This window comes from Acipenser ruthenus, chromosome 15 (genome assembly GCF_902713425.1).
Source record: "Acipenser ruthenus chromosome 15, fAciRut3.2 maternal haplotype, whole genome shotgun sequence".
Taxonomy (NCBI): Eukaryota; Metazoa; Chordata; class Actinopteri; order Acipenseriformes; family Acipenseridae; genus Acipenser; species Acipenser ruthenus.
In genome coordinates, this window is record NC_081203.1 from 6476974 (window position 1) to 6492034 (window position 15061).

Consider the following 15061-nt stretch of genomic DNA (forward strand, 5'->3'; position numbering starts at 1 on the left):
TGTCCTACATTTTGCCTATGCAAATTCATGTCAAGTTCAACCCTGTTCCATTGCAAAGTCACAATCAGACAATAAGAAACATATCCACTGATGAGGCATACCATAAGAGACAGACACATTAGCTTGTCTTTTTTTCGTTTATTTACTGTTAACTAATTTACTAGCATGTAACCAAATGTTGCTCATGGTTGTGTTGGTATAATAGATAGGTGTTAATATAGTACACCCTGAAGAATTAACTAATTTTGCTTCATAAAGTCGAATGAAACCTGCTGTATAATGTTATGTTAACATATTGAATTAGATACCGCTTTGTAGTTTTCCATATACTTAACGAAAAACTGACAAATTGAAAAATGCGACATTTTGAAATCTAACATGAAATACCGGTACTGTCCTACAATTAAGGCTTCCGGTGGACTTTATTTTATCATTTTGTAGTTTTATGTCTCGGTCCTACAATTCTAGGTGATGCAGAAATTTTGGCCATACAGTAGCTGTATATACCATATTAATTTGAATTAACTCTGTAGCGTTCATTTTAAATTGCTAAAAACATCTGCAGCGGCGCTTATTCAAGGGCGGCAGTAATTAGAAGTACTATGGTTTTCAAAAGGCGCAATTTTTTATTGCGGTATTTGAGGGAGGTGTATTTTGACGTTTATTCCTGCGGATACAGCTTGATCAGGATGGCGAAGAAGTCCTTTAACTTTACTGAAAGCTATTGAGCTCGTCATTATTATTATTAGTCCTATGCATAACACTCCCCCACTCCCCCTTCTCGTATTTGGAATGGTTCGGTCCAGAATCAGCTCATCTCACTGTTCTATTGCAGCTGCTTAAGAGCGAATGAGACTGAGGTTTTGAAACAGAAGTGCATCTGTTTGCAAAAAAAGATGTGAAGGCCACCGGTACCCTTTATTTGCTTGTTTCGATTTGAGTTTTATCTTTTAAATAAATGTTTAGCTTATTTTATCTACTTGATTTCTGATATATGGGTCTAAAAATAAGAACTGTTGCAATTATTACATCTACTTGTAAAACGCTGACACCTGAGCAAGAGTTAATACAGGTTCCCTTCGCCTCTCTACATTAGTCACACCTGTTGTTCCAGATCAGGCAAGCTATGTTCAAACTTTTTTCATTATTTATCTCTCAAGAGTTTCTTAGGGCTATTGCATTCTTTGCGTATTTGTATGGGTTACACACATGTATATCTCCATATATTAACAGCAGGAGCAAAAAGTTAAATATTCTGCATGTGAAGTACAGAAGTGGTGCTCTCCCTGCCCAAGCCCAAGAGAAGTGGGGGGGGGGGGGCTCCCCCCGACCCCCCGACCCCCCAGCACAGATGTATGATATATAAATCTACATTCATTGTTCATTTTGGCCCAGGCGAGAGTGCTACTGGGCTAGCGATTTCCCCAGAATAATTTCTGCAGGCCTTGTACTCTGTTCTTGTAACATTTGGTTATAAAACACAGTAAGACCGGAATGATGCGTGTGGAAAAGTCTGTGTCAGCAAATACCTAGTGTTCCTGGATAATACCACCGGGCTCAGCTTCGGCATTTCCTGCTGGTCTGAACAGAATAAAAATCTAGCATGTTTCACACATTTGAAAGTATTTTACAGTGCATTTGTGGTTTGAGACTTTTTTATTGTAATAGTGGGTTTACTTGCTAGTATGAAAGACGTGTGTGTGTTTGTGACTTTTCCACCCTCTACACTACAGTGTGTATCTATCAAAGCTCTTTTACTGAAAATAAAACTGGCAAACCAAATCAGTTTGGTTTAAGGCCGCTGAAGGTATTTTCTTACTAGTTTTCAACATTGCTTGTTGTGTTTTCCATTCATATATATTTTTTTTTGCACTCTTGAGTAAACAAGACCCCGTCTTGATAAACAGAGTCCATTGTGTTGTGAAATGTGGCTTGATACTGTTTTAGATGCATGTAGAATGCATGCTTGTGTTCCTCTACTGTATATTAAACACATTTATATCTACAGCTAAAATGCCTCCTTATGTCTGTAAACTACATTATTATTTATTTCTTAGCAGACGCCCTTATCCAGGGCGACTTACAATTGTAAGCAAATACATTTCAAGTGTTACAATACAAGTAATACAATAAGAGCAAGAAATACAATAACTTTTGTTCAAGCAAAGTACAAGTGTGACAAACCACAATTCAATAATACAGCAGATAATAGTGATAGTTACATCAGGATATGATTAAATAGTGATAGTTACATCAGGATATGATTAAATACAAAGTACTACAGGTTAAACACTTGGCAGATTACAGTATTCTGAAGTACAGGATTAAATGCAGTAAAATAGGGGGCAGATAAGAGCTAAATAAAGCACATTTACATGAAGGGTGATAGTGTCCCAGGATACAAACAGAGGAGTTCTACAGGTGCTGTTTGAAGAGGTGAGTCTTAAGGAGGCGCCGGAATGTGGTCAGGGACTGGGCAGTCCTGACATCTGTAGGAAGGTCATTCCACCATTGCGGAGCAAGGGTGGAGAAGGAGCGGGCTCTGGAGGCAGGGGAGCGTAGCGGAGGTAGAGCTAGTCTTCTAGTGCTGGCAGAGCAGAGAGGTCGAGTGGGGGTGTAGGGAGAGATGAGGGTCTGGAGGTAGCTGGGTGCAGTCTGGTCAAGGCATCTGTAGGCTAGTACAAGAGTCTTGAACTGGATGCGAGCGGTGATCGGGAGCCAGTGGAGCGAGCAAAGTAGTGGAGTAGCGTGGGCGAAGCGAGGCAGAGATAACACCAGGCGGGCAGCAGAGTTCTGGATGAGCTGGAGCGGACGGGTGGCGGACGCAGGGAGGCCAGCCAGGAGGGAGTTGCAGTAGTCTAGGCGTGGGCCTGGACCAGGAGCTGGGTAGCATAGTTGGTGAGGAAGGGTCGGATTCTTCGGATGTTGCTCAGGAAGAATCGGCAAGTGCGTGCCAGAGTGGAGATGTGCTGGGAATAAGAGAGGCAGGGGTCCAGGGTGACTCCAAGGTTCTTAGCTGAGGAACAGGGAGAGAGTGTGGTAGATTCCAGAGGAACAGAGATAGAGAGATCAGAGGAGGGGGAGGAGAAGGGAAAGAAAAGGAGGTCAGATTTAGAGAGGTTGAGTTTGAGGTGATGCGAGTGCATCCAGGAGGAAATAGCAGACAGACAGGTAGAGATACGGGAGGAGATGGTGGAGTCAGAGGTGGGGAAGGAGAGGAAAATCTGAGCATCATCAGCATAGAAATGGTATGAGAAACCATAGGATGCGATGAGGGGTCCCAGGGAGCGGGTGTAGAGAGAGAACAGGAGAGGACCCAAGACTGACCCTTGGGGGACTCCAGTTAAGAGAGGGTGAGGTGTGGAGGTTGCTCCACACCAGGTTACCTGGTAAGTGCGGTTGGAGAGGTAGGAGGAGAACCAGGCCAGAGCAGTGCCAGAGATCCCCAGGTACATTCTTCCATATTTTTCTCTGGTACTTTAAATTTGCTAAAGGTAGTTTTAGCCACAAACACACGATTCCTTCCTCTTTGAAAATGAACTAGATAGGCTTGCTACTGCTGTTTGGAAGGGGTTATGGTTGTATACTGCTATTGTATGTTTTTCTTGCAAGAATGGCCTCCATGTCTTTGGCGATAATTGAAGTACATGACTTTGATTTGTACAGTGTTGCTTCTCAATGCTGTGAATTAATTCCTTTGTAATTCACTGTGAGGTTACCTTATTAGAAATTATTTGAAAAGGGATTGGCATAGTACAAATTGCTGTCTAGGCTCAGAATCTTTAATCTTTTTTAAATTGGCTAATCAGTTCAAACTTACTCAGACACACCTGGTTTAAAAAAACTAAAAATCATTAGTCTTAATTACATCTAATGTTTGCCTGTAGAAGTAGGACCACATTTTTGGACTGAATAAACATGTTTTCAGATGAAAGTATCAATGTGCTATTATTAAGTTTCTTTGAAATGTCATATGCTATACACGACCATTCATCAAAAGTAGAATTTCCTTTTCCTATATGCTTGTTATATTACATTACAGTGTGGCCTCAAGGAAGTAGTACAATTCATTTTATTGGAGAACAATGTGTTTAGAACTGGAAATGATTGATTCAGGGATAGAAATAAGACTCCTATTGAAGGTGCTGATTTGCTGAACACCGTGGCAATGTTTATGAATGTGGGTCATTATCTTCACAACAGATATGCACTTGTTTAAATACCATTATAGTAAATGTGTTCCTTCGCATTGGTTTTAGTACCATTTCGGTTTGAAAGGTACACTTTTACTGACAAACGCCACAGCCAAACAAAACATGGAGTCACCTATTAGCAAGTGTTTTATTTGCACCAAACCATGTGTAATGTTGAAATCTCCTCGTAATGTACTGTATGAAAATGATAGGTGACATCATATTTGTTTGTTTAGGGATTTCCAGGTGACTTCGGAGAAAGAGGACCACCAGGCCCAGACGGAAACCCAGTAAGTCAGAGCATTTCAAACCTTTTGCACTGAAATGCAGTTCTGTTCTGTTCTGTTCTGTTCTGTTTGTGTTTCGAGTCAAAACCCGTTCCAACACAAAGTGGTTGCTTTAGAAATTATTCTGTGACATGATTTTTTTTTTTATATAAATAATAACTCTAAATTAACATGAAACATATAAGACATGTTTATAGCTCTAAGAAATACATTTATAGCTCTAAGTGCAGAAATACTACACATTTCTGTGGTTTGTAGTAACCATTACAAAAAGCTTAACATGTATAGGTACTATTAATCAGCTACAATTAACTAGCAGCAGAATTGAATCTTTCATTCTTTATAATTCTTATATTTGTATATATAATGCAAACTGTGTTGTTTGGTTTGGGCTTAATGCTTTTTTTAACTGTAAACACTTGAGCTAAGAATTAAAATTCGTTTAACAGCAGTTGAAATAAGCTCCCTTGTTTATTTTCCAGGCCTATTTTAAGACTGCTTTAATCTAGTTGCTGTCTGCCAAACACTGGACCACAAACCTTTCTGTGTTTCTGCCTTTAACAAGTCCAATCTGCTCATAGTAACAAGGCGTTTAGATCCCTTTGCTTTTAAACTGAAGACTTTCTTGCTCTAAAGAAGCAAGTCTGCATGGATTATATATCAGCGATGCAAAGCCAGCATTGATTTGAACTGCTTACCATTGAATTATTGAAAATTGGATCCATCTGCATTAAAAGATGTGATTTTTGGATCTTTGGACGTGCTCTACTGCCTGTTTCCAATAGATTGTTGGTCAGACAGTAGTCCTTGCATCTGTCAAGTTATCTGAATGTAATTGATCTTGCATAAAAATTCTGCTGAAGAATGAAGTGATCAATGATACCAGTTATCTAATTTTTTTACAAACTTACACTGCATAGTATTGCATGCATTGGATGCGTTTTCAACAGATACCTGACTGGTTGGTTTATTTTACTAACTCACCAAGGATAGCCCAGCTAAGGGGCAGTTAATTCATTCTGCGTGCTTGTACTTCCTATCCAGTTCTACAGCTGAGCTGAGGCACAGGCAGTCTTGTAATGGAATGGGATGCATGGTATGTCTGTGGTGGAGCCAGGATACAAGCAGTGGTTGCACCTCTTAAGTTAGTACTTGATTAATCAGATAATCAGTCTTTCAGTCTTATATTAATAGCAACAGAAACTGTCTAAATTACAACACCTTAATTGGAATCGGCAACATAAATACAATTATCATCATGAACTCGACCTTTGATGCCCCACAGTAAAGTGACTGTGTAAAGTATAAGAAGAGGAAGGGAAGAGGGAAAATATCAAACCTTATTTTATTCTTTAAATACCGCCTTTTTGTTTTGCAGCCTTTTTTCAGCGTTGTAAAAAAGATACAGTTATTGGACTTTTATTTCAGAAATGTTATGATTGAAGTATGCTTAAAGACCTGCTGTTTGATTCATAACAAAGCTGCTTCCTTCAAACCTGCAAACCTGCAACTGAAATCACCGGTAGCCGCTGCATGGCTGTAACAGCTATCTCTCCACACTGTTTCTTTTATCCAGGCCGCTGGTATGGGAGGAAGTCAGCCTCACACATAACTGTGGGCTAGTGGAGCAGGACAACAAGTGACTCTCTGTCTAAAACCAGGCCTCCTTTCATTAGCAAGCTTTCTCAAGATGGGAACTGCAGATTGCACAAGCTATCAAGGGACAGCAGCGAGGTCTTCCCCTCCCCACTCCCCCCTAGCCCCCTCCCAGCTAGCTTCTCTGAACACTGAGTCACTTTTCAGAACCGTATTTGTTTAGAAAAGAGCCAATAACCTCCAAAACTTTATTTCCTTTTAGGGAGAATTGGGAGCCCCGGGTCCTTCTGGAGTTTGTGGACTCATTGTAAGTATACAAATATCCGTTAACTGCTTCACCCCTGGAGTTCATCAATGGATTTATTAAACTTTCAATCGCCATTATTAAGAAAGTTTTAACCTTTTGGCTTTTAATATATACCTAGCATCAAAAGAAATGTATCACTATTATAACACATTTATTTTTGAAAAAAAAATAAGGTATATAAATGATGGACATTGACGAAATGTTTTTGGTTTCTTTTTAATCACTCGATCATTCATGCTTGACCATGACACGCTTGAGTGCCTATGACTGAAGCATTTGCACTTAATCACCTAATTAGTGAGACAGTTGATTGGGCACTGGATATGGAGTGATTTCAGCTGTTGAATTGCAAGCTTGAATAAAAGCAATAAAGAAAATCACAGAAAAAAAAACAATATGCCACGTCTGTCAAGAGAGCAGCGCCTTTGTGCAATCGGCATGATGGAGGCTGGACTAGGGCAGCGTACTGTGACTCGCTGTCTTGGGTACTCAAAGCCAGCAATTTCAAACCTGGTGAGACGGTATAACCAGACACACTCTGTCAATGACAGGCCACGAACTGGGAGACCAAGAGTCACAACACCTGCCCAAGATCGACAGATCATTTTGCAGCTTCTTCGTGATGTCAATTGTTAATCAGCAGAATAAAAAGTCACAGCACCTGCTCTAAAACTGATTTTGTCATTTTTCGATCACATCTAGTGAATTTTATCCAAATATAAGTGATAGGTTTCTTTTGATGCTTAAATATAAGTGGTACGTTTCTTTTGATGCTCAGATATAAGTGATAAGTTTCTTTTGATGCTCAGTATAGTTATTATAATTTGGACAAATTTCAGTGGACTGCTTGTATTTTAAGTGTGTTTTTCTGTATTGAATAAGTCCAGCCAATACATTTAGCAACAATGGGTTTTATGTGGTTTAAAGGTGGCATTTTATTAAAATTAATATTATATTGAATGATAATGTATGTGGATATATAAAATGAGGGGCCTGACTGTTTGTTTGAGTGCTTAACTCCATATTAACATAGTGTTAGCCAGTGAGAGCTTTGAAAACAGAAACATCTGCTGCGGTCATACTTTTATGATCGGATTTGTGGATTAAAAGGAAAACCCCAAGACGTGAGTGGGCTCCGGCGCAGGTTCTGATCTTCAAGCCCTAAAAAACGGTTTCTGAGAGCTGCCTTTAAAGACTACTTTACCACCACATAGTGACTTTCAATTTATATGTTGTACAAGTTTATCTGTACCCATACACTATTATAGCACACCAAAATACCACTAATTATTGATTAAGAAGCCAAAAGACAATTAAAAAAAAAGTCACTGGGTGTTTCAAAACAGAAAAGCTGCTTTTATCTTAAGAATGGTAAACAATATTTTGTTAACTAAAAAACTGAATTCTTTGTGTGTGTGTGTGTGTGTGTGTGTGTGTGTGTGTGTGTGTATAGCTATGAAATAGCAATATTGCTAGCTTCAGTGAATTTAATTTTATTTATTTATTTATTTATTTATGTATTTATTTATTTAACAACAGGTGTTTAATGTCCATGTGAGAATATATAATTGAAATAAAAAATGTACTTTTGTCAAAGTTTTATGTTTCCTGAGACACCTACAACTATGGCCAAAAGTTTTGCATCACCTAGAATTGTAGGAGAGGATATGATTCATTTTATTTAACATCATGTAATCAAAGAAACTACAAAATGATTTTGCAAAAGTCTACCGGATGCCATAATAGTAATACAGTATTTCATGTTGGATTTCGAAATGTCAAATTTTTCAATGTCAGTTTTTCGTTAATATAGAAAACTACAAAGCGGTATGCAATGCAATATGTCAACGCAGCATTATTCAGCAGGTTTCATTCAACTTTATGAAGCAAGATTAGGACATTCTCTATACAGAGTGATGCAAAACTGCTGGCCATAGCTGTAGATGAGTAACAAAACACTCATTAGAGATTACTCTGCTTGTCTACAGCAGAGTCAAGACTGCAGGGTCACAGAGCTCTAAAACAAGGGATCAGTGGTGCACTTTCTAGTGCTTCACTTTTTTATATTAAAAGCAGATATCTCAGAGCGTCTAACTTCCCCATGTTTGTATCATGTCTGCCCAACAGCAAGTCTTATATGAACACCTACAAGGCCTTTGAATGTATGGACATGTCTTAAATGTGGAACACTGAATTACAGAATTGGAAGCTGTTGTGAGGAATTGAGCCCAGAGCTTCCATAGCCTAACTGTGCAGTGACTGAGGAAGCAGGCCGCACAGATATTTCTTTTTCCCTCTAAACTGTCGCTCCCAGCCTTTAAAATACCCCAGCTAAAACACTGCCGTACACATTTAGCATGCTGATCTGTCCATAGGGATGTTAGGAACCTGTGCATCCCACGTTTACAGCAATTCAGCTTTTAATAAATCCTCACTGAAAGGAAGGAGTGAGACAGGAAAGGAAACTTTCACTCACGATGAAAGAATAGACACTGTAATACAGTCTCGAAATCAAGTCTGTTCTTCCATCACCTATCAAGATTTATGGTTAGAAAAAATAAGACAAGACCTAATCAAGATACTGATAGTTGAGATTTCTGCTTAAATGGGACAGAACTCTGGGAGACGGCTCTTCCCAATGCTATTTATGTCGTTTAATTGGGATGTTACTTCGTTTAATTGGTATACGGTATTTTCAAATGATGAACGAAGATCAGTTTTCAGAGCAAGACAGGTTTGCGTAGCGCAGTGCAGTGATTTACGCGAGTATGTGATTACACTGTGACTTGCGTAAACCATGTTAAACTCTTGAAGGAGCTGGAGTCTCCTGTGGTTTCTCAGGCTGCTGTGGCAAAGAAAGTTGGCGTGTCAATATCGCAGGTGTCTCGCCTTGTGTTTTTCATTTAATTTAGAAATAAACAGCAATTCATTATGTTTAGGAATAATTGATTCATATTTTAAATGATATATTTAAGATGTATTCATAATGTGATGTGATTTCATTCAGTTTCTTCTCCTTAAAAAAAAAAAAAAGTAAAACTACTTCTCCTCTCTTAAACATGTTGTAAATTATGAATGTAAGTGTCCTCACAAATACCTCTCGTTTAATTGGGATAGCTGCTTATTCTGGATATTTTTACATCTCCCGAGCCACCCCGATAGAGGGACCAACTGTGTAAACAATACACGGAGAGATGGATGATGTACAGGGTGTCTAAGATTATGCAGTTACAACATTTGGCCACAGGGTGGCAAATTGTATTCCAAATTACAATTCTATTCAAACAAACTGCTGTTACAACATTCTGTAGTGGGGGCACTGTGCGCTGTGCAAAATCTTAAGCAATTTAAATTTAGTTGCATGCCAGAGCTACCCGGCATGCCTCGTTTAACTACAAGATTCCTTCATAGGAAGCTAATTACATTATGTAAACTCAATTATTCACCCAAAGATAAGGATGAAGTTCCACAGAAATCCTAAGGCATCTACGTTGCCACAGCAAATATTCACTTGGACAGCCGAGATTCCAGATGCAATTATGAGGAAATTGCAGCGATGTGACCTTGTTTTTTCTAGATAGCAACAATACATAACGTAAAGTAACACCATCTGGTTTTACTGCTGTTAGTGGACACTGGGGTGTTCTATGGTGTAATACAAATGGCAGATACAGAAACACTTAAAAATATAAAATAGTACTACTTATTAATAATAATGATGATGATAATAATAGCTTTAATTTCAGCTGTTTTGGGGATCATGTCTGCAGATAAGCCAAGTCTTATATTGTTTATTTTGTTCTTCCCAATGGTACGTTATCATCACAGTCCACTAGATTCTGGCAAGTGACCGCAGCTTTTCTTGGCAAATGTTGTCCTGTTAAGTCGTCTGGTATCAGGCAGAATTATGGCAGTGACCTAATAAAATTTTTCTTTGGCTATTGCATATCTCCTTCATGGCAGCTCAAGCAATTAAAACAAGATTACCTAGCAATACTATCTCCCAGATTTGGTTTTCTGAGCATTGGCAACAGAAGAATGTTACCATTCATGTTCAGAAATAAGGCTTTTTAAAATGTGTATCTGTTGGGATCACAAACCTGCATCGGTGAAGCTGCTAACAATGACGTGCTCAGTTGTGTTGCTGATGTGGGTCACACTTTATTATGCATGGCATTAGTACATTTTAACCCCTTTATTGAAGTTAAGTGTTCATAAACAGCTGATATGCAAAAAAAGTAATGGTATGAAAATTACAAGATTTCAGTATTACATTACAAGTATTTCAGTAGTATTCAAAACATTTATAACATAGCTGTATTATTATGACTTTAGAAAATATTTGAGTAGGAAACTCCCAATATAAATATACTCAAGATACACATGGAATTGTCTAATGGTATGTGTACACAAGTGTATCTATTTACTCTTTTTTGACATGTAACTAAACCTTTAAGTTTGTAAGCACGCTCATGAAATATTATAGTTTACTATAGTAAGAGCTATTGTAATTCCCCATTTGGTTCTGGATGGAAACGGAGAGCCAAGAAGCCTGCAGAAAAAGTGGAAGCATGACATCACAGGTCTTCATTTGAAGTGCTGATTGACCTGCGTCATTGTGACATCACTGAACTCCCCCCAGTATATACTGATTTCCATTCTCTTCTTTAACAGCTGCTCTTCCTGTTCTGATTCCCCGTTTAATCAAGGCTTCTGTTTTTGTTTCTCGTGCTGCCAGGGTGATATGGGGACTGCTGGGGAAATGGGGATTCCAGGACCGCAAGGATTTAAGGTAATTCATTAAACTGTTTTTTTTTCTGTTTTTAAAGAGCTAGTCTATTTTAAGATAAAACACCCATTTGATTTTTCAGAAAATTCCACTAAAACTAATTTTTTTTATGATAAAAACTTGAGCTATAGGCATCGTTAATTGACTTACTTGTTGTGTATACTGCTCATTGCTATAGAAATTATTAGTTGTATTCAGCTGTCGAATGAAGACTTTCACGACTGGTTTCACAGACTACGTACTAATCATGGACTACCTTACCAAAATAAACAGCTCAAGGTAGCCCAAGATTAGTGCTAATTGGAGTTTGTGAAACCAGTCACTGGTGTCACTGAGAACAGTCTGTGCAGTAAGTATGTTGAATGGTACGTCTACTTTGGAAATTATTTGTATAAAAAATCTGTTCTTGATTAATGAAGTTGATCATAAAAAGCTTCTTATTTTGCATAATAAGCTGTCTTATGCAGAAAATGTAAAGTTATATAAAAAATGAACTACCTTTATAATACCTGTGAATTATTCAGCCCATTAGGATCATGCTATTGCCTGAAATAAAAACACAAGGGGTAACTACTGTTGCCCAGTGGTCCTGATACAGCAGCACACTGATACTGATGTGGTACCATGGCACTGCTGTGGATAAGCAACGTATATTAGATCATCAATATGATAATGTTACCACTGTGGTACCAATATCCCACCGTTGATCTCATGGATGGGCAATGAAAGTTAATTTTATGCATAACAGAGTAATTCGTTTTCCTGTTATGCAATATACACAGCTTCTTTATGGGATAAAACTTTAAATTTAAAGTCTTTTAAATTACTTGGCGCTGCTCAGGGTGGAAAAATATAGTAGCAAAGAACCCACCAAATGAAGAGTAACAAGATTCAAAGACTGCGATCATGGGTAACAGGAGGCTGGAAATGCATTGTGGTAGTCCATATACATTAGGAATTGCAATACGAATTGTTTTTCCACATAGGCTGTATAATCAGTGTTGATTTGTATTCATTTCTGACTGGGTATTTTTCAGGGGGTGACCGGAAACCCAGGAGAACCAGGACTGAAAGGTGATAAGGTGATCTGAATATTCCCTTATTGCACTGTGTTTTCTTAAGCATGCGATCTGATCAGTTATTTGTATCCCAGGGCTGAACCCCCCTCTACATTGCTTTAATATTGGGGTTCTTCAGCTTATTCTCTTACCTCATCAGTCCAGTCACCTGTTATAACTAATATCAAGTACAATCCAGCACTTCATTACAGTACTGACTTTGATTCAGTAGTCCCTGCTTTTATACATCTCTTATTGTTATACCTAAGCAAAGACCACGTTGGCCAGTGAGATTAGCTTTGAGGTTACTGTAATTTGTTAAATGGAGTAAGAGTAAGGGATCCACTGCAGTATTAAATTGGGTTCATTGGCCCTGGGACTAATGATATTTTCATATAAATGTGCATTATATTGGGTTATATTTGAAATGCGCTTTTCCTAATTTGGTTACATATTAAGTCCAGTTTAATAAATCTTGTATAGCTGTTCTGTCAGGGAGGGATTAGTGATCTTCTGGTCACGATCTGCTCAAAGGGGATGTGTGTGATTAGGAAAGCTATAAACCCATTTATAGGAGGGATTTTTGACTGCAGTGCGAGCTATACCGGGATTGGCTGTGACCCATGAGTGGCTCAATAGCTGTGCAATACCATTATTGATATGATGACGTATATGTGATTAATGCTGACCTAAACTTTAGACCCTAACCCAACTCTTGCTCTTTCGTTAGGGTGAAGTCGGACTTCCTGGGATACCTGGAGAGATTGGGTTTCCAGGTGACAAGGTATTTGTTTAATTTGACAACCTCTCTTTGTTTTTTGTGTGGTATTGAACAATTAACACAGCTTGTATGGGAATAGCCCCTAATATGCTGGTATATATGTTGCGGATACATTTTGTTTTGGAACTACAATACAATAGAGCAGGCCTCCCTTCCATGTTGGTCCGCACCTTTTACAGTCCCTGAAAAGTAACACATGCTCTGTGTTGTCCTACTGAACCTATGGGATCCCTCAAAAGCACTCTTTGTCCAGCACAGAGAGCATTGGGGGACTCTGATAAATGCAGACCAACATGGAGGATGCAGTTGCCTTATAGTATACCTTTTTAGAGATTTAAAAATCATATTACTTAAAAATAAATGAAGTCAGGGAAAATGATGCTGAAGCTAATTAAGAGATTGGAAGTAGATTAAAAAATACTTTAACATACAACATTCCTGGTCTATGCAATTCAACCTCCTAAAACCACCCCCTTAGCTACGCGACTGAGGATGTTAACAATGAAAAGTAAAATGGACAGGTACGTTATTTAAACTGTTGTAACACACATGGGGACGTGTAACGCTATATTTTTCGGAACCCCATTACTTACTCTTTAAATGAAGCTCTGCAGGGTGACAGACATTCCATTCCAAGTAGAGGATTTCCTGTTCAGATTGTCAACGAGAGCCCAGCTATTCAAACCAAGAGAAAGCGGATCTCAATTGCAATAAAAATAGCTTGGGGGCCCAAAGACTGAAGTTGCACCCCATAATAACAAAGCTTTTAATATGTACCCGAAAAGGTGTGCAAAACTGTATCTTGTTCATGGATTGCACCAAGTTAATGTTAACTGTATTATTATTATTATTTATTTCTTAGCAGACGCCCTTATCCAGGGCGACTTACAATCGTAAGCAAATACATTTCAAGTGTTACAATACAAGTAATACAATAAGAGCAAGAAATACAATAACTTTTGTTCAAGCAAAGTACAAGTGTGACAAACCAAAATTCAATAATACAGCAGATAATAGTGATAGTTACTTCAGGATATGATTAAATAGTGATAGTTACATCAGGATGTGATTAAATACAAAGTACTACAGGTTAAACACTTGGCAGATTACAGTATTCTGAAGTACAGGATTAAATGCAGTAAAATAGGGGACAGATAAGAGCAAAATAAAGCACATTTACATGAAGGGTGATAGTGTCCCAGGATACAAACAGAGGAGTTCTACAGGTGCTGTGACAGAAGAATAGACTTGGTACCCCTGAATGATACCATTTTCATATAATACCTTGTGTTGAGATTCCCCAAATATTATCGACTTGCAACCAATGCAGAATGTCTGGGTAGGACAGTGGTTCTTTATTTTAACCCCATGTGTTACTTTAATGGTATTGGTACCACAGTAAATGCATTTATGCGTATACTGAATGTGGAGGTACTATGTGGGAGTTTTTCTCATCATGTTTTACCCTGTGATATTTTAGGGTATTGCCGGATTGCCAGGAATGCCAGGTTTGAGGGGAAAAGCTGGCCCACAGGTAAGTCTTTAGAAAACTATTCACAATATAACTAGACTAAAGCGAATAATAAATGTATGTGAATCTTTTCTTGATCCGCCTGTACTATATGCTATACTGTAGAGACGAGTTGAAAGGTCACAGTGCTGCATGATTAGTCTGTGTTTCTTTCCACTGGTGGCACTCACAACCCCTGGCACTATAAATGTCTTTGTCATGTTCTTGGGGAGTTGAAAATCACTGCTCTATCACTTTGTAAATCACTATGATGTGAAATTGTCATTTAATCAAATAAATTCCCAGGGGAGCATTATACAGAATTCTTTCCAACCTGTGTGTGCCACCCTGGGTCTAAATGTTAATCCAAGATTCATTTATATATCCCAATTGGATTCCAGATGGATGCCAACAGAATTCTTTTCACATTCAAAACGCATGCCAGGGACCAGAATTTATAAATTAATGATGTACAATTTATTACTGATGCAAACAAATGGTTTGATTTGAAAATAATTAGATTATGTTGATAACATTTTA

General features: G+C 38.3%; 1 protein-coding gene across 2 annotated transcripts in view; it reads left to right on the plus strand.

The window, feature by feature from the left end:
• Nucleotides 1-15061, plus strand: part of LOC117422435 (collagen alpha-1(XXVII) chain B-like) — a 154829-nt gene that overhangs the window by 83850 nt on the left and 55918 nt on the right. For both annotated transcript variants that reach the window (XM_058987052.1, XM_058987053.1), the window contains exons 13-18: nt 4430-4483; nt 6339-6383; nt 11122-11175; nt 12210-12254; nt 12961-13014; nt 14492-14545. In XM_058987052.1, the coding sequence (XP_058843035.1) occupies nt 4430-4483; nt 6339-6383; nt 11122-11175; nt 12210-12254; nt 12961-13014; nt 14492-14545 (306 nt within the window). The remainder of the gene's footprint in view (nt 1-4429; nt 4484-6338; nt 6384-11121; nt 11176-12209; nt 12255-12960; nt 13015-14491; nt 14546-15061) is intronic.